Source organism: Petaurus breviceps, unplaced genomic scaffold (genome assembly GCF_028583685.1).
Source record: "Petaurus breviceps papuanus isolate PSGF00001 unplaced genomic scaffold, PetGlider_PUasm1.0 90887, whole genome shotgun sequence".
Classification (NCBI taxonomy): Eukaryota; Metazoa; Chordata; class Mammalia; order Diprotodontia; family Petauridae; genus Petaurus; species Petaurus breviceps.
Genome location: NW_027187370.1, coordinates 1940848 through 1968458, shown reverse-complemented (window position 1 = coordinate 1968458; position 27611 = coordinate 1940848). Strand labels below are relative to the sequence as shown.

Here is a 27611-nt window from a genome sequence, read left to right as displayed (position 1 = left end):
CTTACCTCTGTCTGGAGCAGTCTAAGAGTCAAGAGAGTTGCCTTCAAGTCCTATTTCTTCCACTAACCCAGGGTTACTAACCAGTAACTTCCACAAATCACTCTGCCTACTCTGCTCCCTAACTATAAGATGGACTTATCTGACCTATGCTCTGCCCAAGAGAATGTCGTAAGGCTCAAGCGAAAGGGAAAATGAGAAAAGGAGGGAGTGTTATATAAATGTGGGTTAGCAGGCCATAAAGTCTAACATCCTTGTTTTATAGATGAGGAAACTGAGGCAGGGAGACTTAAGTCACTTGCCCAGAATTACACGGCTGGCATCTAAGGTGAGAAGCCTCAGGTCTCCCTGACATCAAGTCCAATGCCCTGTCTGATATACCAGATACACCACACTGCCTCAAGTAGCTTGTTGTGTCATTTCAGGTGTATTTGATTCTTTGTGACCCCATTTGGGGTTTTCTTGGCAAAGTTAGTGAAGTAAGTGAATAGAGCACTGGCCCTGGAGTCAGGAGGACCTGAGCTCAAATCTGGCTTTCAGACATTTGACACTTAACTAGCTGTGTGACCTTGGGCAAGTCACTTAACCCTAATCACCTTGCCTTCTTCCCTCCAAAAGAAAAGTGACTAAAATGGTTTGTCATTTCCTTCTCCAAGCTCATTTTACAGATGAGGAAACAGGGTTAAGTGACTTGCTCAGGGTCACACAGCTAGTAAGTATGTGAGGCTGGATTTGAACTTGGGAAGATGAGTCTTCCTGTTTCTAAGCCCAGTGCTCTATGTACTCTGCCACCCAGCTGAATACTAACAAGGTAACATGGAATGGCTATTAGAGAGCTGGATTTGGGCTCAGGAAAACTTGGACTCGAGAACTGCCACTAACACATAACATTGCTTTTTGAATTTCCTGTGACCATGGGAAACTCTTAGTAAATTATCATCAAGTTATGGATCATCCTAAGTTTCAAGGATTTTATACACTGGGAGTTCCCTGCTGATTTCAATGTTCTAGACTGAAGACTATTATTAATAATAACAATAATTACAAGAGGCATCATGCCCCAGTGGGTAGAGTCCAATGCCTTATCTGAATGCCACAATGCCTCAAGTAATGAAGGTGTTATCCTTGTTGATAACATCAAGAGGGAGTGTTGCATCACAGTTAGAGAGCTGGTGTGGCAGTTGGAAAGGCCTAAGTTCAAGTCCATCTCTAACACATATTGGCAGTGTGACCTTAGAGAAGTCACCTAATCTCTTAGTGCTTTAGACCAACTCTAAGATGATAAGTTTGTGGCAAAGGTGCCAGTTTGCATTGGTGGAGGGAATTTCCTCACCTGAGAATTTCTTGTATCAAAGAAATTACAGGTCCAGTCCCCTAGTCATAGTTAACACTAGGAAACTGGACTTAGTCACTAAGGGTGGATGGGCTCAGTGCAGTTGAGAAAGACTGTTTCTCGGAAGAGGCATTTTCAGGGTCTTGCTGGGCACCTTGACACTTCCATTTTCCATCCTCACTCACCCATTCTGCCCGTTTCCCCAGGACATCCAGGAAGTGCAGGGATATGTGCTGATTGCACATAGCCTGGTGAAAAGTTTCCCACTGCAGAGGCTACGAATCATACGAGGCACACAGCTCTTTGAGGACAAATATGCCCTGGTCGTTCTGGATAACGGGATTCCCCTTGGGACTGCCCCTCCCACGCCACAGGGCCCCCTGGGCCTTCGGGAGCTGCAACTTCGAAGTCTTACAGGTACAGGAGAATGAAGGGAGTGGTGCACAGAGCAGATGGGTGGTGAGGAGGAGTGCTTCGGAAAAAGTAGAAAATTGAGGTAACAGTACCAAGTAGAGTCAGTATGGCCTGAGTTCAGATTCCACTTTTGATACTTATTGTATTGGGCATCTCACTTAATCTCCCTGGGCCTCAGTTTCCTCTTCTGTTAAATAAGAGAGTTAGACTAGCTGACCTCTGAGATCCATCTATGATCCTATTGTGGGAGGTGAGAAGAAAACCTGGGAGAGATAGAGAAAGACACATAGAATAATTTGCTAATACATGGAGAGTCTTCACTGTCAGTCTGTCAGTCAACAAGCATTTATTAAGTGCTTAAGATATGCCAGGTATTTTGCTAAGGACTGAGACAAAGAAAGGCAAAAACAGATCCCAGCCTGAAGGAGCTTATGTTCTAAAGGGGGAAATGACACTGAATACTAGGTACAGACAAGATAAAGATCAAATAAAACATTTAAAAGAAACTCCAAATGTTAAAAAATTGTTTTAACATATACTTGGGGGAAAAATACATTTTGGGGGGCAGCTGGTTGGCACAGTGAATAGAGCACTGGCCCTAGAGTCAGGAGGACCTGGGTTCAGATCCGGCCTTAGACACTTAACACAAAAAATAGCAGTGTGACCTTGGACAAGTCACTTAACCCCAATTGCCCTCCAAAACAGTTTTTAGAAAAGTGAAAAACAAAAAAGATGAATACCGAATAGATGCAGGTAGTTTGAGAAAGGAAAGAACTTTAGAAAGCCATCTAGTTCAACCCTTTGTCTTTTTACCAGAGGGGGAAAATGAGGCCCAGAGAAAGAAAAGCACTTGCCTAAGGTCACACAGCAACCTGGTGAAAGAGCTTGGATTAGAATCCAGGTCTTGTGACTCTTAGCTGGGGTATTTTTTAGAGGGAAAGGACAGAGAGTCCAGCTATGCCTCCATTCATGGCCCTGTCATTATTTCTCTCCTCTCCTACCCCCAGAGATTCTGAAAGGTGGGGTCCTGATCCAGAAGAACCCTCAGCTATGTCACCAGGACACTGTGCTGTGGACTGACATCTTCCATAAGAACAACTACTTGGCTACCACCTCCATTGACACAAACCGCAGCCGAACTTGTGAGCTTAAACCCTCTTCCCCTTTTCCTTCCCTCCACCATCTTCCTGACTCCTCCCCTCACAGCCCATAATAATAACACCAGTCCTGCCTGTTTGTAGAGCTGTTGAAGGTTTACAAAGAGTTTCCCCAAGAACCTTGTGAGATAGGTAGGTAGTGGGGAAACTGGACTATAATCACGTAGTTAGTGATGAAGACATGTCTCTGGGGGTCATAGATTAGTGCTTATTCTACTTACCAGCGCTGCCTTAGAATAATAGCTCACATGATATAGAGCTTAAAGGTTTACAAAACCCAGTCCACACAACAACTTGAAACATCGAGGCCCTGTGTCCTCTGACCTTCTTATCCCTCTACTTGTAATGCCCAGCCACTGACATCATGCCATTGTCTCCCTCCTATATTTCTTCTCTATGTCTATTCTCCTCTCTGTCTGTCTCTCTTTCTGTCTCACTTTCCTTGTCTGACTTCTATGTCTCAATCTCATCTCATCTATCTCCTCTCAATCTCTCTCTCTCTTTCTTTCCCCCTCCCTCCCTCCCTTTTTCTCTCTCCAGGCAGCCCTTGTTCTTCATCATGTAAATCTGGCCAGTGCTGGGGGGAAGGACACGACAACTGTCAGAGCTGTAAGTCTTAGAGAGAATGCTAGGGAGGAAAGTCCAGGTTTGGGGAGGGGGATAAAAGCCTGTGCCCTGTGGGTTGGAAGGTCAACTCAACAAGGCCTTGGGGGCTGATGCCTAAGATGGGTGGTTTGGTAGAAGGAAAGAGATGGAAGGCCTTACCCTCTGCCCTTCCTCCCTCACCAACAGTGACCAGCACAATATGTGCCAGTGGCTGTGCCCGCTGCAAGGGGCCCCTCCCCACAGACTGCTGCCATGAGCAGTGTGCTGCTGGCTGCACTGGCCCCAAGCATTCTGACTGCCTGGTAGGTGCCCACCTAGCATTATGCTAATGCCCCCTTGCACCTTCCACCTGCTCTTTTTCGTACCTGTTTGCCTGCTTAATTTACTCACCTTTTTGCCCACTTCTCCCTGAGACCAGGGCGTTGTAGAATTCTATCTCAGCTCCTTGGCCTGACCCATGGCAATGCTTTGGCAAGGATGACGGAAGTGGGCACCTTTCCTAGCATTACCCTCCTCTAAAGCCATGTTACCTCCTGGATAGCTTAGCTTACTTCCCTTCCCCAAGATGCTGGTGTGAGGGTAGGTACCCAAGGGTGTGGAATGGTTCCAGACTTTGCCCAAGATACTCAACATATTCTGCCCTCTTATGCCTATCCCCTGGCCCCTAACCCTGTCAGGCCTGCCTCCACTTCAACCACAGTGGCATCTGTGAACAGCACTGCCCACCGCTGGTCATCTACAACTCAGACACCTTTGAGTCAATGCCTAATCCTGATGGGCGATACACCTTTGGATCCAGTTGTGTGAAATCATGTCCCTGTGAGTGCCTCGGATGTGGGGAAGGACAGGATTAGTCTAAGGGACCCCATTATGGGTGAGGTATATACCCTAGATAGTAACTAGTTAAGGGGTAGTGGGGACACTGAGACACCCCCCAAGGGTCAATGGGGCAGTCCTACAGGCTGTATCGTCTCTGGGAAGAATGAGATCAGATGAAAGGTGGTGGAGGAGGTGAAGTGTCCTAGCCTGTGTCCTTGATTCTTTCCAGATAATTACTTGGCTACAGACGTGGGTTCCACATCCTGCACCCTTGTGTGTCCCCTCCACAGCCAAGAGGTGACTGCTGAGGATGGGACCCATCGGTGTGAGAAGTGTAGCAAGGCCTGCCCCAAAGGTATCTCTGCCCTCTCTGGACCAGCTTTGCCTCAGCTAGACACTCCCCTGGTCCGCTGTCCCTCACCCTAATCTCATCCCAAGTCATACCCCTTCCTTTCCACAGCCTGAAGTCTCCCAACCTTCCTCCCCCTCAAACCCCACCAATGTATAAATAATCACAACCCAGGTAAATTCTTACCCAGTGTAACCTAACTTAGCCATCCTTCTCACTTGTCTCCTATCTCCAATACCTCCTCACATCTAAGGCTTGTCTTCTCCTACCTTTCAGAACCCTCTTTATTCTCCTTTATGAATGATGATGTGGGTCTTGAAGTTCAGAAGCCATGGACTTCTGGATTTTGATTGAGGAGACTTAGGTTCAAAGTCAAGCTTTACTATTCACTAGCTGTATGAACCCAACCCTCCGTTTTCTCCTCTGTAAAATGGGAGAGTTGGACTAACAATCTCTAAGCCTCACCTTGCTCTAACAATATGAGTCAATGATTCCTCTGACTCATGCCCAGCTCCTTGGAGCTATGGATTAGGGGAATCAAATGCCACAACTAAGGCATGCACCTTATCCCCCTCCTCTGTCACATTCCCTTACAGTATGTTATGGACTGGGCATGGGGCACTTGCGGTCAGTGAGAGCTGTCAACAGTACCAACATCCAGGACTTTGCTGGCTGCAAGAAGATCTTTGGAAGCCTGGCCTTTCTGCCTGAGACCTTCGCAGGGTAGGCATGGGATGGGTACAGCAAGTGTTAGACTGGATAGCTCATATTGGGCATGGTGCTAAGGAAAGGGGAGCAAGCAGTTCTAGAGGTGGTTCTGAAATGGGCAATGATGGGGCTGGGGGAGGGCTTAGAATTTGGAGTTGGGAGATGAGGCATTAAATAACCAGAGAAGGATGGCCAGCTTGGGGAGCACTTCCTCTGTCACCTCCCTGCATGGATGACCCTTGTCAACTCCTCCATTTCCCTCTCCCAGGGACTTGGCTACCAATACTTCTCCACTAATGCCTGAAGACCTCAAGGTCTTTGAGAACCTGGAGGAGATCACAGGTGGGCATATCCCTGACTATCCCTTGGTACCCTCATCAAACCTTCCCCTCTCCCCTTGGGTCTTGGGGTCCTTCCACCCAGGTCTTCCTTTTCTATGGTGGGGTGGCCTGGGGACAGGCCCTATTGGTGGGTACCCTCTATGTTGGTCAGTCATCATCTCACACCAAGTACCCTATTGCCCTCAGGCTACCTGTACATCTCAGCCTGGCCTAATAGCCTCACTGACCTCAGCATCTTTCAGAACCTAAGGGTGATCAGAGGAAGGGTGTTGCACAAGTGAGTATTGAGCTGTGGCTCACATAGGACCACTGTGAGAGGGGAGAGAGGGGGATTGCCCAGGAGAAGTTAAATAAGAAGAGGGCAGGGGGAGGGGAGGTTTGGAGAGCCTGTAGCCAGAATACTAGCAGCATGTATTTTTTTGGGGTAGAAGATTCAAATGGGAGCATCTAGGAAGAGGTTAATGGAGGCATATTTCTGGGAAGGAACAAGGACTAATGAGGTATAGAGTCATGGTGCCCTTCAGCTGAGCATGCACCCTTCTCCTTGCAGTGGTGTCTACTCCCTGACACTGGAGCATCTGGGTATTGGCTGGCTGGGGCTACGGTCACTGAGAGAGCTGGGCAGTGGGTTGGCACTCATCCATCATAATGCCCACCTATGCTTTGTCCATACGGTGCCTTGGAAGCAGCTCTTTCGCAACACCCGCCAGGCCCTGCTCTACAGTGCCAACCGACCTTCCCAGGAATGCGGTAAGGCAGGCACCCCCTCCCCCCAATGTCTTTGCTCCTTGTCCTGTCCTTTCCAAGGCACCCACATCTGGGTGGCCTTTATGATACTCACTGGCATCCAGTGCCAGGCTCTGTGGGGACTAACCTGATACCCACTGAGCTGGCTGCCTCCTGCGCCTGGTATGCACACCTGCTTTTGCTAAACGCTAGTCTGGCACTGCCCCCTCAGCATCATTGCCAGTCTTGGCCAAATGCCAGTTTGCGTCTCTGTGACACTAGTGATTCTCCCTTTCTTTCCACTCTGACCCCTGGAAGTTTCCTGGGTTCTCAAATGACCTTTCCCAAGAAGTTACCAGGCCTAAGGTGAGGTCCTTGAAATAAGTGCCCAAGTCTTCTCTGAGTTTTATTTGCCTTCATTCTTCTCCCATAGCAAGGGAGGGACTGGCATGCTACTCCCTGTGTGCTCAGGGGCACTGCTGGGGCCCTGGACCAACTCAGTGTCTCAACTGCAGCCAATTTCTCCGAGGGCAGGAGTGTGTGGAGGAGTGCCGGGTCATGAAGGGGTAAGGAAAGGTTTCGATAAATGGGAAAGGAAGAGGGAGGCTCTCAGTCCTCTGTGGCTTTGCCTTGCTCACCTTCTCTACCCTCTGTCCACCCCACAGGTACCCCCGAGAATATGTAAAGGAGAGGCGCTGCTTCCTGTGCCATGAGGAATGCCAGCCACAGAATGGCACTGAGACCTGCTTTGGGTCGGTAAGTGGCTGGCAAAGATGGGGCACTATTCTGGGGGTCTGATTCCCACCTATGTCTCAGACTGGGGTCGATAGTGTATTTGGAGAATAGGCAGAGGAGAGAGTAATAAAGACTCCAAGAGGACTTCCTGAAAGAGTCAAGAGACTCTCAGAGTTGAAAGGCATCATCACTACTTTGAGGATGAGGTTCTGTCACTGTAGGGGCTGAGAGTGTGCCACTGACAGACTCAGGGCACAATGTCTGTATAACCTAGAGAGAAGGGATTGTTTAAAAGCTTGTTGTTCACTTGTTTTTCCATCATGTCCGACTATTCATGACCCCATTTGGGCTTTTCTTGGCAAAGATAGCTGGAGTGATTTGTCATTTCCTTTTCCAGCTCATTTTACAGATGAGGAAACTGAGGCAAACAGGCTTAAGTGGCTTGCCCCAGGATCGCACAGCTAGTGGTTTGCCATTTCCTTCTCTAGATCATTTTATGGATGAAGCACTAAGGCAAACAGGGTTAAATGACTTGCCCAGGGTCATACAGCTAAGTGTCTGAGGCAGGATTTGAACTCAGGTCTTCCTGACTTAAGGCCTAGTGCTCTATGCACTGTACCACCTGGCTGTGCTACAAACCTCAGAATGCTATATAAATGCTAGCTAGTATTATTTTCAAAGCATTTTACAGATCAAGAAACCATGATTCATAAAAGTGAAATGACCTGCTCAAGGTCACATGGCTAGTACAGTGACAAAGCCTTGGATTGAACCACCTCCTACAGCTCCCAGATCTCTTAATTTCCCCCAACACTATGGATTCTAACACTGAGCTGGTGCATCTCTGACAAGTAAGTGGTCATCAACCTTCATCTTGGAGAACTCCAAGAACAGGGAGCTTACTCCCTCATAAGACAACTGGCTCAGTTTTTGAATAGCTCTAATTCTTAAGAGGATTCTTCAGTGGAGCTGAAAGCTGCCACCTTGTCACTTCATTCATTTAGTGCACATTTATCAAATGTGTACTACTACCTACTTTATACTAGTAAAGTAGTGTACTACTCCTTCTTTTTATGCTACTGTGTATAAAGGCATTGCATTAAATCTTATGGAAGATATCGCAGTTTAATGAATTTGGAGTTGGTTCAAATTCTGCCTCTGTGTAAACTCTGAGCATTAGGTTCCCCACTGATAAAATAAAAGATTTGGATTAAACGACCTCTAAGGTTCCTTCTACTCTAAATCTGTGACTCTAGATAACATACATAGATAAATATAATTTGTTAAAAGATGGTAAATGGGACGGCTAGGTGGCACAGTGAATAAAGCGCCAGCCCCTGAGTCAGGAGGACCCAAGTTCGGTTCCAGCCTCAGACACAACACCCACACAAAAAAACTGGCCGTGTAACCTTGGGCAAGTTACTTAACCCCAACTGCCCTCCAAAAAGAAAAAAAAAAGATGATAAATGCATGAGAGATACCAAGTGCACCCACCCATCAGTTCCAGACAACATAGTGTAATAGAAAGGACCCTGGACTGAAAGTCAGAAGAGATTCGGATTTAAATCCTGCCTCTGTCACTTACCATCTGTATGACCTCTGGCAAATAACTTTCCCTCTCTGAGCCTGTTTCCTTATCTGTAAAAAGGGGAAATAATATTTCTTGTTTAAAAAATAAAATGTTATTGATACCTTGTTTTTGCACACCTACATTTTCCCTAGCATTCTTCCCCCCCCCCCACAAACTTCTTAGCAAAGATTTAAAAAGAAAAATAGGAAGAAAAAAATCAATAAAACATATATATATATATGTGTGTATATATATATGTACACACACAAAAGAAAACACATACAAAAAAAACCAAGAAAAATGAAGGGAAAAAAATATGCTTTAATCTGCACTCAGTTCATCAGTTCTCTCTCAAGAGGTGGACAGAGGGGCAACTAGGTGGCACTGTGAATAGAGCATTGGCCCTGGAGGCAGGAGGACCTCAGTTCAAATCTGGCCTCAGATACTTAACAAAAACACAAAACTAGCCATGTGACCTTGGACAAGTCACTTAACCCCAATTGTCCTACCTTCCCCCCTCTCAAAAGAAAAAAAAAGTGGATTGCATTCCTTTTTGTTAATTCCTTTGAAAACTGTCGTATATCTATCTTATATATATATATATATATATATATATATATAGGCAGCTAGGTGGTGCAGTGAATAGCACTGGCCCTGGAGTCAGGAGGACATGAGTTCAAATTTGGCCTCAGACACTTAACACAAATACAAAACTAGCCGTGTGACCTTGGGCAAGTCACTTAACCCCAACTGCCCTACCTTCTCCTCTCCAATATATATGTGTGTGTGTATATCTATCTATCTATCCATCCATACACACAATCTGACAACATATACAATGTTCCACATGCATGGATAGCCTTCTCTACCCTTCCACTCCCAACCTCTGCAAAGGAGTGAGGGAGGAAAGGTATCTTCTCACATCTTTTCCTTGGGGCCAAGCTTGTTGTTTTAAAAAAATTTTATTCATATTTTTTGTTTTTACATTATCTAAACTCCCCCCACCCCTGCCAATTTCTCCCTCTCCCTCTCCGAGAGCTTTTCTTTATAATGAAAGATTAAAAAAAGAGGAAGCAAAAAAAAATTCAATAAAACTGCTTAGTACATCCAAAGAAACCCCAAACTACCTAACAATATATGCCACTTCACATACCTGTGTACCTCTCACACCCCACCCCCACCCCTAAAAAGGGAGGGGGTCTTCTGATGTCTCTTCTTCAGGGCCCAGTTTTGCAGCCTTTGTTTTCCATGGTTTTGTGGTTGTTTTTCTTTGCATCTATGTTCCTGCCTTTATTGTCTATGTGTGGTTTTCTTGGCTCTGCTTACAGGAAGTAATATTTTTGCCACTTGACTACTTTGTAGGATTGTTGGGAGGAAAGCTCTGTTATCCCTAAAGCACATCTATAAATATGAACTATTAGCAGTAGAATTATTCTATCCACCAAAGTCTTCTTCTGGTGCCAGCGTGGCATGGTTCCCAAAGTGGTCCTAGGTTCTGAAAGTCCATGCTTTGGAAGGGCTCTAACTTAGATCTGAGTTGGATGTCTTATCATCTGAAGAGTAGACTAAACCAATTGTAGAGAGGCTCCAGGTTGGTAACAGATGAATAGTTATCCCTTCCACATCTGGAGGGGAGGAGAGTTGTTGGGGGCATGGTGCCCCCCTTGATCTGAAAAATCCATGTAAAACATTTTGGCCTTCCCTTTGTACCAGAGAAGAAATCTGAATTATGATGGTATTAAAAGATAATATATGTTGATAATATACAACACACATATTTTATGCATTTCTGAGTTTCTACACTTTTTCTGTCATCTGCTAGCCTTCACACATTGTCTGTGGCTTCTGCATAATTCCTGAAAAATTCCCATTTAATTTCTTATGCTGACGACACTTAACTAGCTGTGTGACCTTGGGCAAATCACTTAATCTCAATTGTCCTGCCTTCCCCCCTCCAAAAAGAAAAAAAAAAGTTTTTTTTGGAGCAGGGTAGGTAATGTGGTCAGACGTGTACTTAAAAGAAGATTATTTTGGCAATTATATAAAGGACAGACTAGAAGCAGCTACTGCTGTTGTTTGTCCTTCGTTCTTGAAGAGGTCCATGACATCAGGGAGGTGATACCATGACATGCAAATGAATTGGATTTAAGTGAGGGATAGCTGAGGGCAGCTAAATGACATCGTGGATAGAGTAGTGGACCTGGAGTCAGGAAGATTCTTATTAGCTCAGACACTTATTAGCTGTGTGACCCTGGGCAAGTCACTTTACCCCATTGGCTTAAGTTTCCTTAGCTGTAAAAAGAGCTGAAAACGGAAATGGCAAACCACTCCAGTATCTTTGACAAATGGGGTCACAGAGAGTCTGACACAAATGAAAGGACTGAACAAAAGTGAAAGTCAGACTAAAGGGAAGAAAGAGGGAAGGAGGGAGATCAATTAGGAGGGCTATTGCAATAATCTAGGCAAGAGGTCATGAGGCCTACATTTAGTAGTATCTGTATAAGTAGAGAAAGGAATGGATTGTGGAGACAATCAGATTCTAAGGTTGTGAATTGCAGCAACTGGAGGGATGATGGAGACTCAAAGGCAGAAAATTTGGAAGAACAGAGAGTTTATAAAGGAAGATATTGAGGTTCATTTAGTACATAATGATTATGAGATGCTTATAGGGCATCCAAGTGGAGAGGTTTGGTAGATAGTTGGCAACATAGGGGGAATTCAGGAAGAAAGAAACCATGAGGGGTTGATGAGACAGACCACTAAGATAATGGAGAAACACAGAGACAGAGAGACAGATAAAGCAGAGAGACGGATGCACATACACACAAAAGCAAAGAGAGACATGCACACAGAGGACAGCTCAGGATAGAGCCTTGTGAGTGTACTGATCCTGAGGAGGTGTGAGGAATTTGGAGGAGTGTGGGGTTTGACGACCCCACAAAAGAGACTTGAGGAGTACCTTCAGAGGCACAGATGGACAAGAGTATCTAGGAGGAGGGCAGGGTCACCAGTGTCAAAAGCTACTGTGAGGTCAAAAGGGAAAACAAAACAAAGCAAAACTTGGAAATGAGCTTGGAAAGGAGATTACAGGTGACCTTGGAGAGAGCAGCCTCCGTGGAGTGATGGGGTCAGAAGCCAGAAAGCAAAGGGTTGAGAACTAAGTGGGAGGTGAAGTACTTTTGTTAGAATCTTGGCTATAGTGCTGGAAACAGTTTTAAAAGGATAATAGCTTGGTGGGGGTGTGTGAAAGGGTCAGCTAAAGGTTTTTTAAGACCTGGGCCTGTTTGTAGGCAATGGGGCAGGAGCCTGTAGATTAGGAGAGTCTGAAAAGAGGAATGATCAAAGGGGTCTGCTCTGGGAAGACAAGGGAGGTGACATGGCAGAGAAGGGTTGGTTGGCCTTGACAAGAAGGCCATCTCTTCCCCAGAGACTAGATGAGGAGAGGTTGGAGAATGAAGCCAGTTAGTTTTGTGGTGTGGGTTCATGAAAAAAGGGGACTCCTGGGCGTCTAAGTGGCGCAGTGAGTAAAACACCGGCCCTGGAGTCAGGAGGACCTGAGTTCGGTTCCGGCCTCAGACACTTAATATCCACACAAAAAAACTAGCTGTGTAACCTTGGGCAAGTTACTTAACCCCAATTGCCCTCCAAAAGGCAAAAAAAAAAAAGGGGACTCCTGACTGGCCTGGCAGCTGGCCTTGGTTTTCTTGACCTTCCCATCAGTAGAAAGAGGATTAATACTGACAAAATTCACTGGTTCTTAATTATTAACATGATTAACAGGACAGTCTGATGTATGTGCTAGGTCTGAGAAACTGCTAGTTTGAAGGGAGGCTCTGAGAATCCCAAGGTGAGGCTTCAGTTTTCTAAATGGAAAAGTAACTTGGCTTTGTTCCCTGACTGTGTCTCCCAACACACTCCACCAACTCCTAAGGCCAACCTGTAGCCTGGACATCATTGCCTCTTCTTCTCCCAACCCCTTCTTCTCTGTACTCTTAGGAGGCTGACAAATGTGTAGCCTGTGCACATTTCAAGGACCCCCCTGCCTGTGTGGCCCGATGCCCCAGTGGGGTGAAGTCTGACCTCTCCTTCATACCTATCTGGAAGTACCCAGATGATGAGGGCATTTGCCAGACCTGCCCCACCAACTGTACCCACTCGTGAGTTGGGGCACTTACTGCAGTGTTGGGAATGGAGCAACCCATATTTCCCTCTACTTCAGACTGTTATTTTTGTATGGGGGAATCAGAGAATAAAGGTGGGAATGGGGGGGTGATATTCTTTGAAACTTATTGTGAAAGGACATTGCTCTCTGCCCTGACTCCTCTGAAACTTATTTTAAAAGACTGGGGTAGAAAAGGAGGGGTTTGGTGCTCTTCCTATCCTAATTCCCATCTCCCCTACTGTCAGTCAGAGAAGTAGGGACAGATGGCGGTGCCTCCCTCCAGTATTGAGGATCCCCAGGCTAACATATCTTTTCCTGCAGCTGTACTGTATTGGATGACAAAGGCTGTCCTGCTGAGCAGAAACTCAGGTGTGTTTGGTCTCTGGGAGCTCCCCTGGAAGGGGCATTGGGCCCAGAGATGGCTTCCCCTGTATGCGAACAATATACAATGGCCTTCCCCCAGCCAAGACTCCTGCTCCCACCCCAGAGGACCTTTCACATTCATTGTTCCTACCTGCCCAAGCCCAAACAGCCAACCTCTAACCTTCAGCTTTGGCTGTCATCCCATCATCCAAATGGTCCAGTCCAGTAACCTCCCTTCCACTCCCACCCTCCACACAAAGGAACTGCTGCTGTCATGAGGCCTAGTAGGTCTGATCTCACCTCCCTCTCCTTTTCCCATGTCTCCCCCCCCAGCCCTGTGACCTCCATCATTGCTGGGGTGGTCGGAGTGCTCCTAGCCCTCATCATAGGCCTGATCATTGGCATCTTAATTAAGCGTCGGAAACAGAAGGAACGGAAACACACCATGAGGAGGCTGCTACAGGAGACAGAGGTGAGAAGGGAAGTGAGAAGGGAGGGAGCCAAGGGGCAGAGGGATTCATCACTTGGGTGACTTTTGACAACCAAACTCCCTTGACTCCCTAGCTGGTGGAGCCCCTGACGCCTAGTGGAGCATTGCCCAACCAAGCTCAGATGAGAATCCTAAAAGAGACGGAGTTGAGGAAAGTGAAGGTTCTTGGTTCTGGGGCATTCGGCACAGTCTACAAGGTCAGGGGTGGGGCTAACCTGAGGGGAGGGGGCCTAGAAAGGGTGGAGGCCAAAGTTTAGGGTGAGGTTTGGCAGGGGTGGGGAACCTGTATGATTGAGGCCACATGTGACCCTCTAGGACCTCTAGGGCAGTCCTTTGACTGAATCCAGACTTCACAGAACAAATTCCCTTAATAAAAGGATTTGTTCTGTAGAACTTGAACTCAGTCAAAAGGCCCCACCCTTGGACCTAGAAGACCACATGTGCCCTGGAGGCCGCAGGTTCCCCATCCCTGGCCCAAGGCATCAGCTGGATCTTGGGAAAGGGAATGAAGCAAAGGGAGGAGGGTGGGGTTAAAAAGGAATGAGGTTCTTGCCATATTTTGTCAAGCCCATTTCCCTAACGATTTCACATCTGTCCTTCTCTCCACCCATTCAATCACCACCCTCATCACTGCTCCCCTGGACTATTGCATTAGGCTCCCTTCCTCATGTCTCCCTTTTCTCCAACCCATCTTCCATATAGCTACTCAAGTGATTTTTCCTAAAGAGGTATGACCATGTCACATCCCTGCTTCAAAAAACTCCAGTGGCCCCCTCATTGTCTCTAGGATAAAATACAAACCCCCTTTATTTGGCATTTAAGCCCCTTCACAATCTCTCTCCAGTCTACCTTTCCAGATTTATTATATAAAAAATTACTCCCCTCAACAGCCAAGTTGTCCTGTTTGCTATCCATTCCATTTCCAATCTCCATACCTTTGTATAGGCTGTGCCCCATGCCTGGAATGCATTCCCTCCTTAGCTCTGATTCTTAGAATCCTTAGCCTCCATCTCCTTTAAAGTTTCCCATAAGCACTACCTTACACATGAAGCCTTTCCTGAACTTCTGGTACTTAACTGCCCCCACCCCATTACTTTGTATTTTACTTTGCATATATATCAGGACTTGTATCTCTACAGTTTTGAAAATATACATAATTGATTGGCCCAATGATAAGGAGGTAGGGAAAGTCACTAAGAACCAAAGCCCTAGGGGTAAAACCAGAGAGTTAAAAAGGAGCCAGAGGGGTTTTTAGAGAGGTAAAAAAACGGGGTTGGGCTTGGTCTTCCCTTTCCAACTCACACATTCCCTCTCTTCTACCCCTTGCCCAGGGTATTTGGATCCCTGATGGTGAAAGTGTGAAGATTCCAGTGGCTATCAAGGTGTTGAGAGAAAACACATCCCCCAAAGCCAACAAGGAGATCTTGGATGTAAGATTCTTGCCCCTTCACTCCCCACCCCCACTCCCAAGGAGGTGGGATACAATAGGAGCCCTCTGAGGAAATGAGTCAGGACTCAGGGAAGATTGAATTTTGATTCAGAAGACCTATAGTTGGAATCGTCATTGCTAAACAAGGGTAGTATAACTTTGGCAAGTGATTTAATCTCCCTGTGCCTCAGTTTTCTCCTCTGTGAAATGGGGAGGAAGCTGGCTTCCGTGATGTCTAAGTTAGCCTCTAGCTCTGAGTCCTAGGATTGCACTCACATTAGCTGTTCTTCAGCTTCTTCTTCCTCTGTAGGATGAGGTTAGAGCAACCTCCTCCAGTTCTGATCTCACTTACACCAGGTCATTGTAATGGCAGGGATGGTGGGGGGAGCTGGGAGGGGATCCCTGTCCCCTTCTAAGTATCCCTTGGGCCTCCAGGAAGCATACGTGATGGCAGGTGTCGGCTCTCCATACGTGTCTCGCCTTCTGGGCATCTGCCTGACATCCACGGTGCAGCTAGTGACCCAGCTTATGCCCTATGGCTGCCTCCTGGACCATGTGCGTGAAAACCGCGGGCGACTCTGCTCCCAGGACCTCCTCAACTGGTGTGTGCAGATTGCCAAGGTACAGTCACAGGGATGCCTCTCTATGACAGCCATCCTCCCACAGCTTCCCCAAGACCTCCACAGATGAGCCCCAACATGTGCCTTCCATATGCCTTCCCTACTCCCAAGACCTTTATGAAGGAGCCCCAATATGTGCTCTCCATTTCTTTGCTGCCCTCCCCACACCAGCTTCGGTGACTGAGCCTGTAAGCTTCAGGGAGAAGGCTATGGATTTGTAAACTGTGACTAAGTTGGCAGAACCATTAGAGGCAAGGGGACATTCACCAGGGTTGGCTCTGTGCCTCCAGAACTGGGCAGGGAGGAAAGTTATCTAGAGAAGGTGGGACTGGTACAAGAATCCCTACAGAAATCATCAGATCCAGTCCTCTGTCTCTAATCTCAGGGGATGAACTACCTGGAGGAAGTTCGGCTAGTACACAGAGACCTGGCAGCCAGAAATGTGCTGGTCAAAAGTCCCAACCACGTCAAGATCACTGACTTTGGACTCGCAAGGCTCTTGGACATTGATGAGACAGAGTACCACGCAGATGGGGGCAAGGTGAAGGGGCTGGAGAGGGTTGGGGTTGGAGGGGGAGGTAGCACTGAGGGGGCATTACTACCTATCTGTCTTGCTGGAAGAAAACCAATGAAATAGGATCTCCATCCCAGCCTCAGGGATGGTCTTCGTGATTAACTATCTTCCCCATGTAGGTCCCCATTAAGTGGATGGCATTAGAGTCCATTCTCTGCCGAAGATTCACCCATCAGAGTGACGTGTGGAGCTATGGTGAGAGGGGCAAAATACCCCTATTAAGGGAGGGCTGCATTTTGTCGTGAGGAGGGTTTTGTGTGATTCTGGCAAATCGCTTAATCTCTGGGCCCATTTGTACTTTGGAGAAATGGTATTGCCAGCTGTGTATTGGAAAGGGGAAGAGAACAGAAGCAAGTTTAGCCAGGAAATTCTTAGAATAGTGCAGTCAAGGGGTGATGAGGATCTGAACTAAGGTAGTAATGGTGAGTGGTGAGAAGGGAGGGGACAGAGGTAGGGACCATTGAGTTCCAACCTCCACCATTTTACATATGAGGAATCTCAGGCCCAGAAACGTTAAATGATTTGCCCAGGGTCACACAGCTAGTAAATGTCTGATTCTGGATTTGAATTCAGATTTTCCTAAGTCCAGGTCTAACATTCAATCTACTACACCACAGAAGTAAAGGATGCTGTGGAGACAGAATTAAGTGACTTGGATAGGGGATGAGGTAGAGGGAAGAGGAGAGGTTTGAATCTGGTTGACTGGAAGGAGAGTAGAGCCCTCAACAGAACCAGGAAAATTTGGAGGAGGCGAAGGTTTCATGGGGATAGGGAGAGATGAGATTAGTTTTGAACACAATAGTTTAATGTGTTGACAGGACAGCCAATTGGAAGTGTGCAGTTAATAAAATGAGACTTGAATTCAGGAGAGACATTACGCCTGGATATATAGATTTGGGAATCATCTATATAAAGAAACTAATTGAACCCATGAAAGCTTATATCACCAAGGGTGTAACTGTAGAGAGAGAAGATGAGAGGGCCCAGCACTGGGCGTTGGGGGACTTTCACAGTTGGGCAGCAAGGCATGGATGATGAACCATCAAAGGAGACTGAGGAAGAACAGTGAGAGAAAGAGGAGTGGAATCATGAGAGGGGAGCAGGACCAAAGCCCAGTGAGGAGAGAGTATCCCAGAGGAGGCAGTCAACAAAGACAAAAGCTATGGAGATCAAGGAGGAAGAGGGCTGAGGGTGGGCCAACCACCTTGGCAGTTTGGAGTTGGAAGCCTTGGAGAAAGCAGCTCTGGCAGAATGGCAGAGCTGGAAGCGAGACTGCCAGGATTTGAATAGGGAATGGAAGGAAGGAAATAAGGATTAATTAAGCATCTGTTATGGGCTAGTGCTTTACAAATATCTCATTATATCCTCATTACAGCCCTGGGAGGTGAGTGCTATTATTATACCCCTTTTAGAGTTGAGAAAACTGAGGCAGATAGAGGTTAAGTGACTTGCCAAGACCACATTAAGTGTAGAAGGCAAATTTGAATTTAGGACTTCCTGACTTCAGGCTCAATGCTCTATCCATTGCACCACCTAGCTGTGAGGTGAGGAAGAGAAGTTGAGCCATTTAACAAATGTATAATTTGTTAAATGTTGTGGTTTATTGTAATTTGATGTTGCAAAATTATAGTGACATGGGAAGGAAAAAGGAATGGAGTTGGTGGCAAGAAAAGAGATGTATTTGAAGAGTGTAGGATAGAAATTATACCCGTGATTTCATTAGTGAAAGGAACTCCCCAAATAGGACACTTCCTACAGTAGGTTGACAACTTCACTAAAGCTTTATAGTCTTAGAAAGTTGCCCAGAGCATTGAGAGGTTACATGACTTCCCCAAGGTCATACATCTAGAACAAGACAGAGGTAAAACTTGAAATCAGGTCTTCCTGGCATCGAGGCCAGCTGGCTACTGTGTCACAGTGCTGAGTGGGGTGGGGGACTGGTATAAGGACATAAAAGAGCTAGATGGGGGGACCATTACCCTTATTCATCCCATGTGAAAACTGGTCCTCAAAACTGGTGGAAATAGCAAGCACGAATAGCTGAGGTCAATTTCTTTTATTCCCACCTCACTCAACTCCTCTCAGGTCTGTGATGCAAAAATAGGGATGGGGAGAGAATGTCCTTTTACATCCTTGGCATTAACCCCAGGATCACCAGACTCCAGGCCACGGCTGATCCTTTTCTCTTCTGAGGAGAAGGGATAAACAGGGAAGATTCTATCCTATCCACACATCCCACCCCCATCCTTCTCTTCTCTCCCTATAACAACCTACCCACCTCCAACCAAGCTTGGCTCTCAAGGACTGTACCTATTCCCACTAGACTTCTCTTTCTCTTCTCAGGGGTGACAGTGTGGGAACTGATGACCTTTGGGGCTAAACCATATGAGGGGATTCCTGCCCGAGAGATTCCTGACCTACTGGAGAAAGGGGACCGACTACCACAGCCCCCTGTCTGCACCATTGATGTCTACATGATCATGGTCAAATGTAGGAAACTAGACTATAATTCTTATTTTAATAATAATAATAATGCATTACTCACATTTATAGATAATCTGAGAGTTCGTAAAGCATTTTCTTCTGGATATTCCTGTGAGCTAGAGTGTAGATATTGTTATCATCCTCAGTTTACAGATGAGTAAACTGAGGCTCAGAAAAGTTAGGGTCACATGGCTGGTAATCATGGGAACCAGGACTTGAACTAGAATTTTCAGAAGGTGCTCTTTATGCTGTACTGCATAGTGGGAGCTGCCCAAGGACATATTCAGAGCAGTTCCTGTGGGTTCATTTCTGCTTCAGTTTCCTCATCGGAAAAAGGGGGACTATAATGGCATTCCCTCAGGCTTATTGTGCAGATCAAATGAAAGATAAAAAATATATATATTCAAATTCAAAAAATGATTTTGAGCTGGAAGGGACTTTTGTAGATTATCCAATCAAAGCCCCTCAATTGATGGATGAACAAAGTAAGGCCCAGAGGCTTCCCCTCCCTCCCTGGTCAGGTCACACAGCCAGTGAGTCACAGAGGTATACATAATACAGAGGTATTATAAGTCAGAGGAAGGCCTGGCCCAAAAGGCAGTTCAAACACTGGTGGGCTTCTTCTCCCTGACAAGCCAATGGGTTTCTTTGGTTGCTGAAGGGGCCCCTTTTGTTCCCCTATACCAGGTTGGATGATTGATTCTGAGTGTCGGCCTCGGTTCCGGGAGCTCGTTACAGAATTCTCACGAATGGCCCGAGACCCTCAGCGCTTTGTGGTCATCCAGGTAGGACACCAAACTGCACGAAAGCTGTATCCCACCCCTCTGTTCACACAGGAAAGGGCACAAAACTGAGCAGCAGGACTCCTGAGCCCCACCCTCACCCCCCAGATTTTCCTTGATACTTGTCCCATTCTTCCCTTTCTCCTCCCCAACCTCTCATCCCTAGAAGACAGCATTTCCTCCATAAAACTCTTTGGTGTCATCTCCCTTTCCTCCAGTTTTCTGACCTTTTTTCTCCAATGAAATCTCACCCACCCAACTTCACACGATGATGGGGACAGCCACACTGGTGAAGGGGTTAGCATGATTGTCCCATTCCCCCATTAGAATGAGGATTCTGGCCCAGCCAGCCCCTTGGACAGCACTTTCTACCGCTCACTGTTGGAAGAAGACGAAATGGGTGATTTGGTGGATGCAGAAGAGTACCTGGTGCCCCAGCAAGGCTTCTTTTGCCCTGATCCTCCTCTGGCTCCAGGGCCTGGGGGTACCGCCCACCGAAGACACAGAAGTTCTTCTACAAGGGTAAGGAGTATAGGCAATATCCATTGGGACGAAAATCCCAGCCTGTTTCCAGGCCATACTCCCATCTTGTGCCTGTCCAGCCAAGAATGACTCGCTTCCATTCACACCTTCATGATAATACTCTATTTTTTGCCTGCAGAGTGGTGGGGAACTTCCAGGAGGCCTGGAAGGCTCAGAAGACGACACTCCCCAAACTTCAACAGAGCCTTGGGAAGGGACTGGTTCAGATGTGTTTGATGGGGACCCTGGAGGGAGCCCTAAGGGGCTACAGGGACTCCCCCCTCGAGACCTCAGCCCCCTGCAGCGCTACACTGATGATCCCACAGGAACACTGCCCCCTGAGATGGATGGCTACATCGTCCCACCTGCCTGTGGCCCCCTGCCAGGTATGGACACCCTGACCTGGAAGCTAAAATTCTGAGCTGCCTTCTTCAAGGGTTTGAGCTCATTTTGGAGGGAGGAAGGGAAATCAAGGTGCTCTCCTTCCCTAAGCCAAGGTCTAAGAACTCCCCTCAAAAGGAAGATTCATTTTCTGGTAGGTATATATAGTTCAATTTCCCTGACACCCAAAATCTCTTTTTCTCCAACATTTCAGAATATGTGAACCAGCCAGAGGTGCATCTACCACCACCTTCACCCCTGGAGGGGACCCTGACTCCTCCTCACCCATCCAGCTCCACCCTGGAACACCCCAAATTGCCTCCTCCAGGGAAGAATGGAATGGTGAAAGACACATTTACCTTTGGTGCAGCTGTGGAGAACCCTGAGTACTTGGCCCCACATGGAGGAGGTCCTCTTCATCTCTCCCCAACTGCCTTCAGTCCAGCCTTTGACAACCTATACTACTGGGACCAGGATCCCTCTGATCGAGGGGCTACCCCTAATGGTTTTGCAGGGACTCCCACAGCTGAGAACCCCGAGTACTTGGGTTTGGATATGACTGTATGATCTCAGGAAAGCCCAGATGCTGAGATCCCCTGAAACTCTGCACTGCACTTACCATGTTGGGGAGGAAAAAAAAGACTAGTCTTGAATGCCCTCAGATTCCTTATCTGGCCAGAGTGAGAAGGGGGATTGCCTGACAAAAGACAGAGGAGTCTGGGTTGCTACCATCATATTGCCCCTTCCTTTCCCTTTCCGGCAGCTCTAAGGTTCCCCAGCCCCTTACTGGGGGTATATTTATTGGTTTCTGAGCTCCAGATACCTACACTGGAATCTTGATTTGGAACATAACTGCAATTCAGGTGTACATGGTCAACTTTCTCCACGTGACATATGCCCCAGGTTAAATCTGTTCCTCCCTCTCCTGGCTTCCCCAGCTAGGGTTCCTACTGCAAGGGACACCAGAGATGATGTCCAAAGGGAGACAGAAAGAGGACACATGCTCAGAGATAACATCCTACCATCTCCAGAGACTGAGCACCTGACTTGTTCTGCTCCAAATGGACAATGGAGCGAGAGATGGCAATGAGGGTTGGGGAAGGACCTCCAGATCCCTGAATCCTTTGTACATTGTTTTCTTTGAATTCATTTTTTTAACTTTTCTTTTTTTAATGATGAGAGAAGTATATAGAAGAGATGCACCATCTTCTCTGCAAATATATTTTGGAAAACAGCTAGGCTCCTGACCTGTGTCTGGGGATCTTTCTGCAGCTTCTGCTCACCTTGTCCTCATAGCTTACATGCTGGCTCTGTCTTAGGGGGCTAGAGCAGGGTGGCAGGGCCCTGACAAGAACTGGCTTATCCTGGCCCTCAGTGATGGATGGTGGTGAACAATGGAATCTAACCCCTTCTCCAAAATGAATCCTGGGGACATGAGGTTATGTTTAAGTGGAGCGAGCTGGATTTAGTTTAGATGTGAGGGTTAGCAGAGTGGCTTAGTGAACAGGGAGGCTTAGAGTCATGAAGACCTGACATTTAAATTCTACCTCCGACACATACAAGCTGTGTAACCTTGGGCTCAAAACTCTCTGAAGTGCTTCAGGCAACTCTCTGAGACTATAAATTAGAGCTGAGTTGCTGAACAGCAATGGTGAGGGAAGTTTCCACATGGGAGTTCCCTATGCTGATGAAATCACAGGCCCAGACCAATAAATACATAAACAAATAAGGAATAGTACTGAAGCTTCAAAATGGGAAGAAGTTCCTTTCTTGGGGATCTCCAAGCATGGGACAACTTTGGGAACTTAGGGAAGGGGACATCAGATATGAAGGAAACCAACTAACCTCTGCCAAGTTTCTGTTTCTGGATAAGGATTCCAATCCCCTGGTAGAAGTGGGGGGGAGTATATCTGTGTGTTTTGGGGTGGGACCAAGTGAGTAGTGTGTGTATTGGGGAGAGACTGAGATGAGGCAGGATAAATGGTTAAGCTCAGCTTTCTGGGCATTGTTTTTCCCTCCTCCTTCCCTCCCTTTTCTTCCTTTTCCTTTTAAAACAAACATCTTTCTAAGCGAAGAAGATACCTCAAGCTGGGTATACCACACAGGGGAAAGAGTAGCAGTGTCACTTTATTGCCAACAACTGGTGTTTCCCCTAGAGTAAGGGGATATGTTGTGTGTGGGAAATAAATTAGAAGTTTGGTGGCATCTCACTGGCACTGCCAGGTAAGGGAGGGTACAGGCATCTTTGAGGCACCATGTATGTATGTATGTATGTATGTATGTATGTATGTATGTATGTGTGCACACACACATTTGCAGATGTGAAATTTCTATGTAAAACTAGGGATGGGGGTTGGTTCTCCCCCTACTCTGAGCTTGTGTTGAACGTCCCCTCTCTAGGGAGGTAGCAGCTAGGCTTGTACCTAGAATCTCTGAAGCTCTTGCCCCCTGGCTTCACCAAGAAGTGGCCGGGATCTCTCAGCGCAGAGGGGGTGGGGAGAGAGGTGACAAGACCAAGAGGGTTGTTGGGGTGAACCGATGCTTGGTCAGTGAGATGGGCTCTCTCATCTTAATCTCCAATGAGGAAGGACTTTGCTAAGATGGAGAGGACCCCAATAAGGGAGGGGCATCCAGGTTAGAGTGGTAGAGGGAAGGAGCCCTGGCCCAGGAGGGAACTGGAGACTTTGAAGGGTCACAGTATGACACAGGGGGGGCGGCTATTGGTGATCTTCTGCAGAGGTTCTCCACTACTGGCTCTTCGAATAGCCTCAATGAGCTGGGGAAGAGAAGGGAAGATTTGTGAGAGGGTATGGAATGGGTCACCCCTATTGTCCCCTTCCCTCAAACCCCATCCCTCTTCTACTCACATCCTTTTCATATGGAAATCCCCCATTCTCCAACTTGGAAAAGACCAACTGCCCATTGATCTCGATCTCGAAGGCTCCTGATAGGAAGAAAGGAGGAACAGTCTGAAGGGTCAGAGATCGACTGGCACCACACCCTTGGCTTGTTTCCTCTGAGCCACCCACTTAACTAAAGTCAGACTAACTCCAGGACTTAGGCAAAAGGGTCTTGTAGTCTATATAGAGGGAGTAACCTCAGGTCTTCTCCCTGTGACCTATATGTATCACCAGAAGATCTGGGGTTCAAGGCCAACGCTTGCTAGTTATTAGATACACTGGCCTTCTGCCTCTTCCAGGAACAAGACACTCCATCTCTTGGCTTGGTGTATCTTCTCTGGCAGCCCCCCATGCCTGGAATGCTCTCTCTCCTTCTGCTCCAACTACTGGCCTCCCTGGCTTCCTTTAAGTCCCAACTAAAATCCCAATTTCTATAGCAAGTCTTCCCCAACCCCAATTCCAGGGCCTTCCTATTTATCCTGTATATAGCTTATCTATATGTATTTGTTTGCATGTTGGATTGTAAGCTCCTTGAGGGTAGGGACTATCTTTTGCCCCATTGTATCCCCAGCACTTAGCATAGTGCCTAGGACACAGTAAGCACTTAATAAATGTTTATTGAATTGAATGAGATGTATGCCTGGGAAAGATGCTTTTACCATAGGAAGCTGGAAGAGACTTTGGAGCTCTATGTCCTTTCATCACTTAATCTCTGAATCTCTATTTTCCTCATCTGTACAATGGGGTTCTAAATCCAGCCCTCATAGCTCTGTTAGGGAATCAAAGGCAGTATTGCCTGTGAAAGCATGTTAGGGCTTGATATACTTGAATTTTTATCATTCCAGTCACCTCAGGCCCAATCTTGCTCAATTTAAAGAGCTTCACCCTCAGGTTGCCCAGGCTGGGACTTTTCCACCCACCATATTAGCTCGCAATGCCCACCTGCTCAGTGGCACAGGATTTCTGATAGAAGTAACTCACAGGACAAAACTGGGGATTTGGGATTTGTTATTTGGTCCTTGATAACAGGTGCCTGGATTCCTTTTGGCATCTCTTTGACACACCTCCTTGAGTTGGAGATGGCAGCCCAAGCCCTGCCCCTACCACACTGTGCCCATCCCCAGAGTCCCAAGAGCCCTTCTCCATATCCCCTCCCCTCAATGCTTCTCACCGGTGCCACCAAGGCGTGACTCAATCTGGATGCCAGGGTACTCTTCCTTCACAGCACTGGCCAGCTCCAGGTAGGTGGACTCAAATCCACAGGGTTCACTGCAGGAGCAAGAGTTTGGGAGTTTTGTTTTTGATTTTTAGGTAAGGAGAGAAGGGGAAAGAAGACAAAGGGAAGGTAAGGGACATGAACGGAGAGAAGAGAAAGGAGATGAGGGGAAATGAAGAGAAGAGAGGAGAGAAGAGAAGAGAAGGGAAAGGTGACAAGAGAGGAAATAAAGGGAGGGGAGTGGAAATGAAGGGAGGAGAGGGGAGGGAAGGAGAGTGGAAGGATGAAGGAAGGAAAGGGGATGTAAAGAGGATGGGAGGGATGAAGAAAGGAGAGAAGAGAGATAAAGGGAGGGGAAGAAGAAGAGCAGGGGTGAAGAGAGAAGTGGAGAGGGAAAAAGAGAGAAGAGGAATGAATGGAGCGAAGAGAGATGAGAGGAAGAATGGTGGGAGAAGACGAGGCGAGGGATGAGGGATAAAGGAAAGAAATGAAGAGAAGGGAGGAAAAGAAGGAGAAGGGGAAGAGGAGAAGAAGGGAAGGGGAGGAGGAGAAGTGGGGGAGAGCGAGGAATAGGGGAGGGAAAGGAGGAGGAGGAGAGGGAGGAAGACCTGGAGGAGGAGGAAGGGAGGGGAAGAAGGAATGGAGGAGTGGCGAAGGAGGGTGGTCGTCCCCCCCTCCGCGCCCCCCTCACCAGTACTCCACCACAATGCGGACCCCACTGCCGGGCAGGGGAGCCCCGGGAGAGGACGCTACGAGATCGGCCCCGGGTTCCCCGCTCATGGCTCTGCTCCACTCGACTGCACTCCCCGCCGGACCGAGCCCAGCCAGACGGGCAGAGACCGGCTGAACCCAGAGCCTGCAGACCAGCCGCCGCTTCCGGGTGTGACGTAACGCCGGGTCACGTCACGCGCGGCCAGGCCAGAGGCGGGGCCATTCTGGGGGCGGGGTCTTCCCGGAGGCGGGTCAGGTCGGGGGCGGGGCTAGACAAGGGCCGGGCCCGACTTGTCCTCTGAATGGTTGGCAGGGATGCAGCGCCCTCTGCTGGGGGGAGCCGGTACATGGGTTGTCCCTTAATTTTCCCAGCCTGAAGTCCTAGAACTCTCACAAGCCCTAGACTTTCCTCTCTCTGTGCCTTTGCTCACGCTGTCTCTATAACTAAATCGTCCTCCACGACCCTCTTTTTGTTGAATTTCTGCCCATTCTTTATTTTTTCCCAGAGCAAAGGCAGTGAATGGAATTAATACTAAGAAAAGTAATAATAGTAGCATTTATACGACGATTTAAAGTGCTCTACAAATATTATCTCATTTAAGACTCATGGTAAACCTGGGAGGTAGGTACTATTATTATCCCCATTTATAGACGAGGAAACTGAGGTGGGCAGAAGTTGTGACTTGCCCAGGGTCACACAGCTAGTAAATGTCTGAGGTCATTTCATGACCTAGCTCTCTCTAAAAGTAGCAACAAAACATCCTCCCATAAACCTGGACCACACTCTCTCACAAATTATATACAGCATCAGTGTCTGCCCATATTTTAAAGGAATAGGACACTGGATCTGTGATTATACAGGTACAGGGAACACCCAGGTGAGCAAACTCCCTCTCCCAGTGCAGGATGACACCTCTGGCTTGAGTCTTAAAGATTTGCCTAGAATACTGAGATATTAAGTGATTTGCCAAGGGTCACATAGCCAATATGTAGGTCTTGCATATAGGTCTTCTGTCTTCAAGGCTAGCTACTTCTTCTGTAGGTCAAGCTACAGCTCTCCATGCTTTCAAGCTCAAATCTTCTCCATAATGCCTCCCCTGTTTCATCCTTATACATAAGCACCTTCTCCTTCAGACCTCACATAGCCCTTTGTTCTGTGCCTCTCTAATGTTCTTATCACAAACACACATTTATATTAGTTGTTAAAGTTTGTCTCATTCCATTTTTAGCAAATGTTCCATGACAGCAGGGACTGAGTCTTATTTAAACTTTGTTTCTTTTTGTGTCTAGTAAGATACTCTGTATAAAGTAGGAATTTAATAACTTTTTGTTGAATTGAATGGTGACCTTGGGAAAGCATTTTCATCTCTCTGCGACTTAGTTTCTTCTTCTGTAAAATAAGGGAGTTGCTCCCAGGGTTCTGCATCAAGATTTCCCTGTACTGCTGTTTTTCTTCCAAGCATCATGCTCAAATTACACAGCTTAAAGAACAAGCAGTTACACTGCTGGAAAAAACAAATTCAACAAATATTTATTAAGGAGGTGGCATGGGATGGTTGGTGAAAAGAGCACAGGTACAAGTCAGAGGACTTGGATTCAAATCCTACTTGCTGATGCTTTCTGTCTTCTTGGGCAAGTCACTGAACCTCCACAGGCCTCAGTTTCCTCATCTGTAAAATGAAGGGGTTGGACTGGGTGGCCTCTAAGCCCCTTTCTAGACCTAGACCTATGCTCTAAATAGACTTGCTAAGTTGTGCCAAGAGGCAGGCACCACCCCTGTCTTGAGGGGACTGACAGTATAGGAGGGGAGAGAAGACACTTACTTGAAAACATATAAAAAAAAAAGGAAAAGAAAATATTTTGCATTTCCTTATCTGCAAAATGGGGGTAATAATGCCTCCAAGTGCCTACATCACAGGATTTGTTTTGAAGATCAAACCAGATAATGGAAAGTGCTTTGAAAACTTTAAAATGCCCTAGCAATGTCAGCAGTGATGATGACGATGTGATAATTATTATTGCTATAGTGGTACTGTTCAAACAGGGCATCGGCAGCCTTCAGAGGTTCAAGGAACCACAGGGCTGGTAGTACTAGGAGCATGGTGATAGCTAGGCTTCTTTCACAAGTCACAGTGGGAGCCACTCATTCTGTCCCCTCAACATGTGTAATGAGATGAAAACAGGTTACAAGGAAAATCCAGATGAGTCTTGCTTAAAAAGAA

General features: G+C 47.0%; 2 protein-coding genes across 2 annotated transcripts in view; one reads left to right on the top strand and one right to left on the bottom strand.

The window, feature by feature from the left end:
* ERBB2 (erb-b2 receptor tyrosine kinase 2) overlaps positions 1-21796 on the top strand; it is a 32561-nt gene extending 10765 nt beyond the window's left edge. The window contains exons 3-27 of the mRNA XM_069074267.1: positions 1537-1747; positions 2752-2886; positions 3442-3510; positions 3694-3809; positions 4185-4326; positions 4556-4681; positions 5272-5398; positions 5652-5725; positions 5911-6001; positions 6275-6474; positions 6884-7016; positions 7116-7206; positions 12752-12912; positions 13239-13286; positions 13614-13752; positions 13845-13967; positions 15102-15200; positions 15635-15820; positions 16205-16360; positions 16513-16588; positions 18737-18883; positions 19565-19662; positions 19987-20181; positions 20321-20567; positions 20777-21796. Coding sequence (XP_068930368.1) covers positions 1537-1747; positions 2752-2886; positions 3442-3510; positions 3694-3809; positions 4185-4326; positions 4556-4681; positions 5272-5398; positions 5652-5725; positions 5911-6001; positions 6275-6474; positions 6884-7016; positions 7116-7206; positions 12752-12912; positions 13239-13286; positions 13614-13752; positions 13845-13967; positions 15102-15200; positions 15635-15820; positions 16205-16360; positions 16513-16588; positions 18737-18883; positions 19565-19662; positions 19987-20181; positions 20321-20567; positions 20777-21129 — 3543 coding nt within the window. The 3' untranslated portion in view covers positions 21130-21796. The remainder of the gene's footprint in view (positions 1-1536; positions 1748-2751; positions 2887-3441; positions 3511-3693; positions 3810-4184; positions 4327-4555; positions 4682-5271; positions 5399-5651; positions 5726-5910; positions 6002-6274; positions 6475-6883; positions 7017-7115; positions 7207-12751; positions 12913-13238; positions 13287-13613; positions 13753-13844; positions 13968-15101; positions 15201-15634; positions 15821-16204; positions 16361-16512; positions 16589-18736; positions 18884-19564; positions 19663-19986; positions 20182-20320; positions 20568-20776) is intronic.
* Positions 21797-22671: 875 nt separating this feature from the next.
* Positions 22672-25596, bottom strand: MIEN1 (migration and invasion enhancer 1). The gene is made up of 4 exons (XM_069074269.1): positions 25370-25596; positions 24634-24731; positions 23430-23506; positions 22672-23338 (listed from the first exon to the last, which is right to left on the bottom strand). The coding sequence occupies exons 1-4, from the start codon at positions 25456-25458 to the stop codon at positions 23255-23257; spliced, it is 348 nt and encodes a 115-aa protein (XP_068930370.1). The 5' UTR covers positions 25459-25596; the 3' UTR covers positions 22672-23254.
* Positions 25597-27611: the final 2015 nt, after the last annotated feature.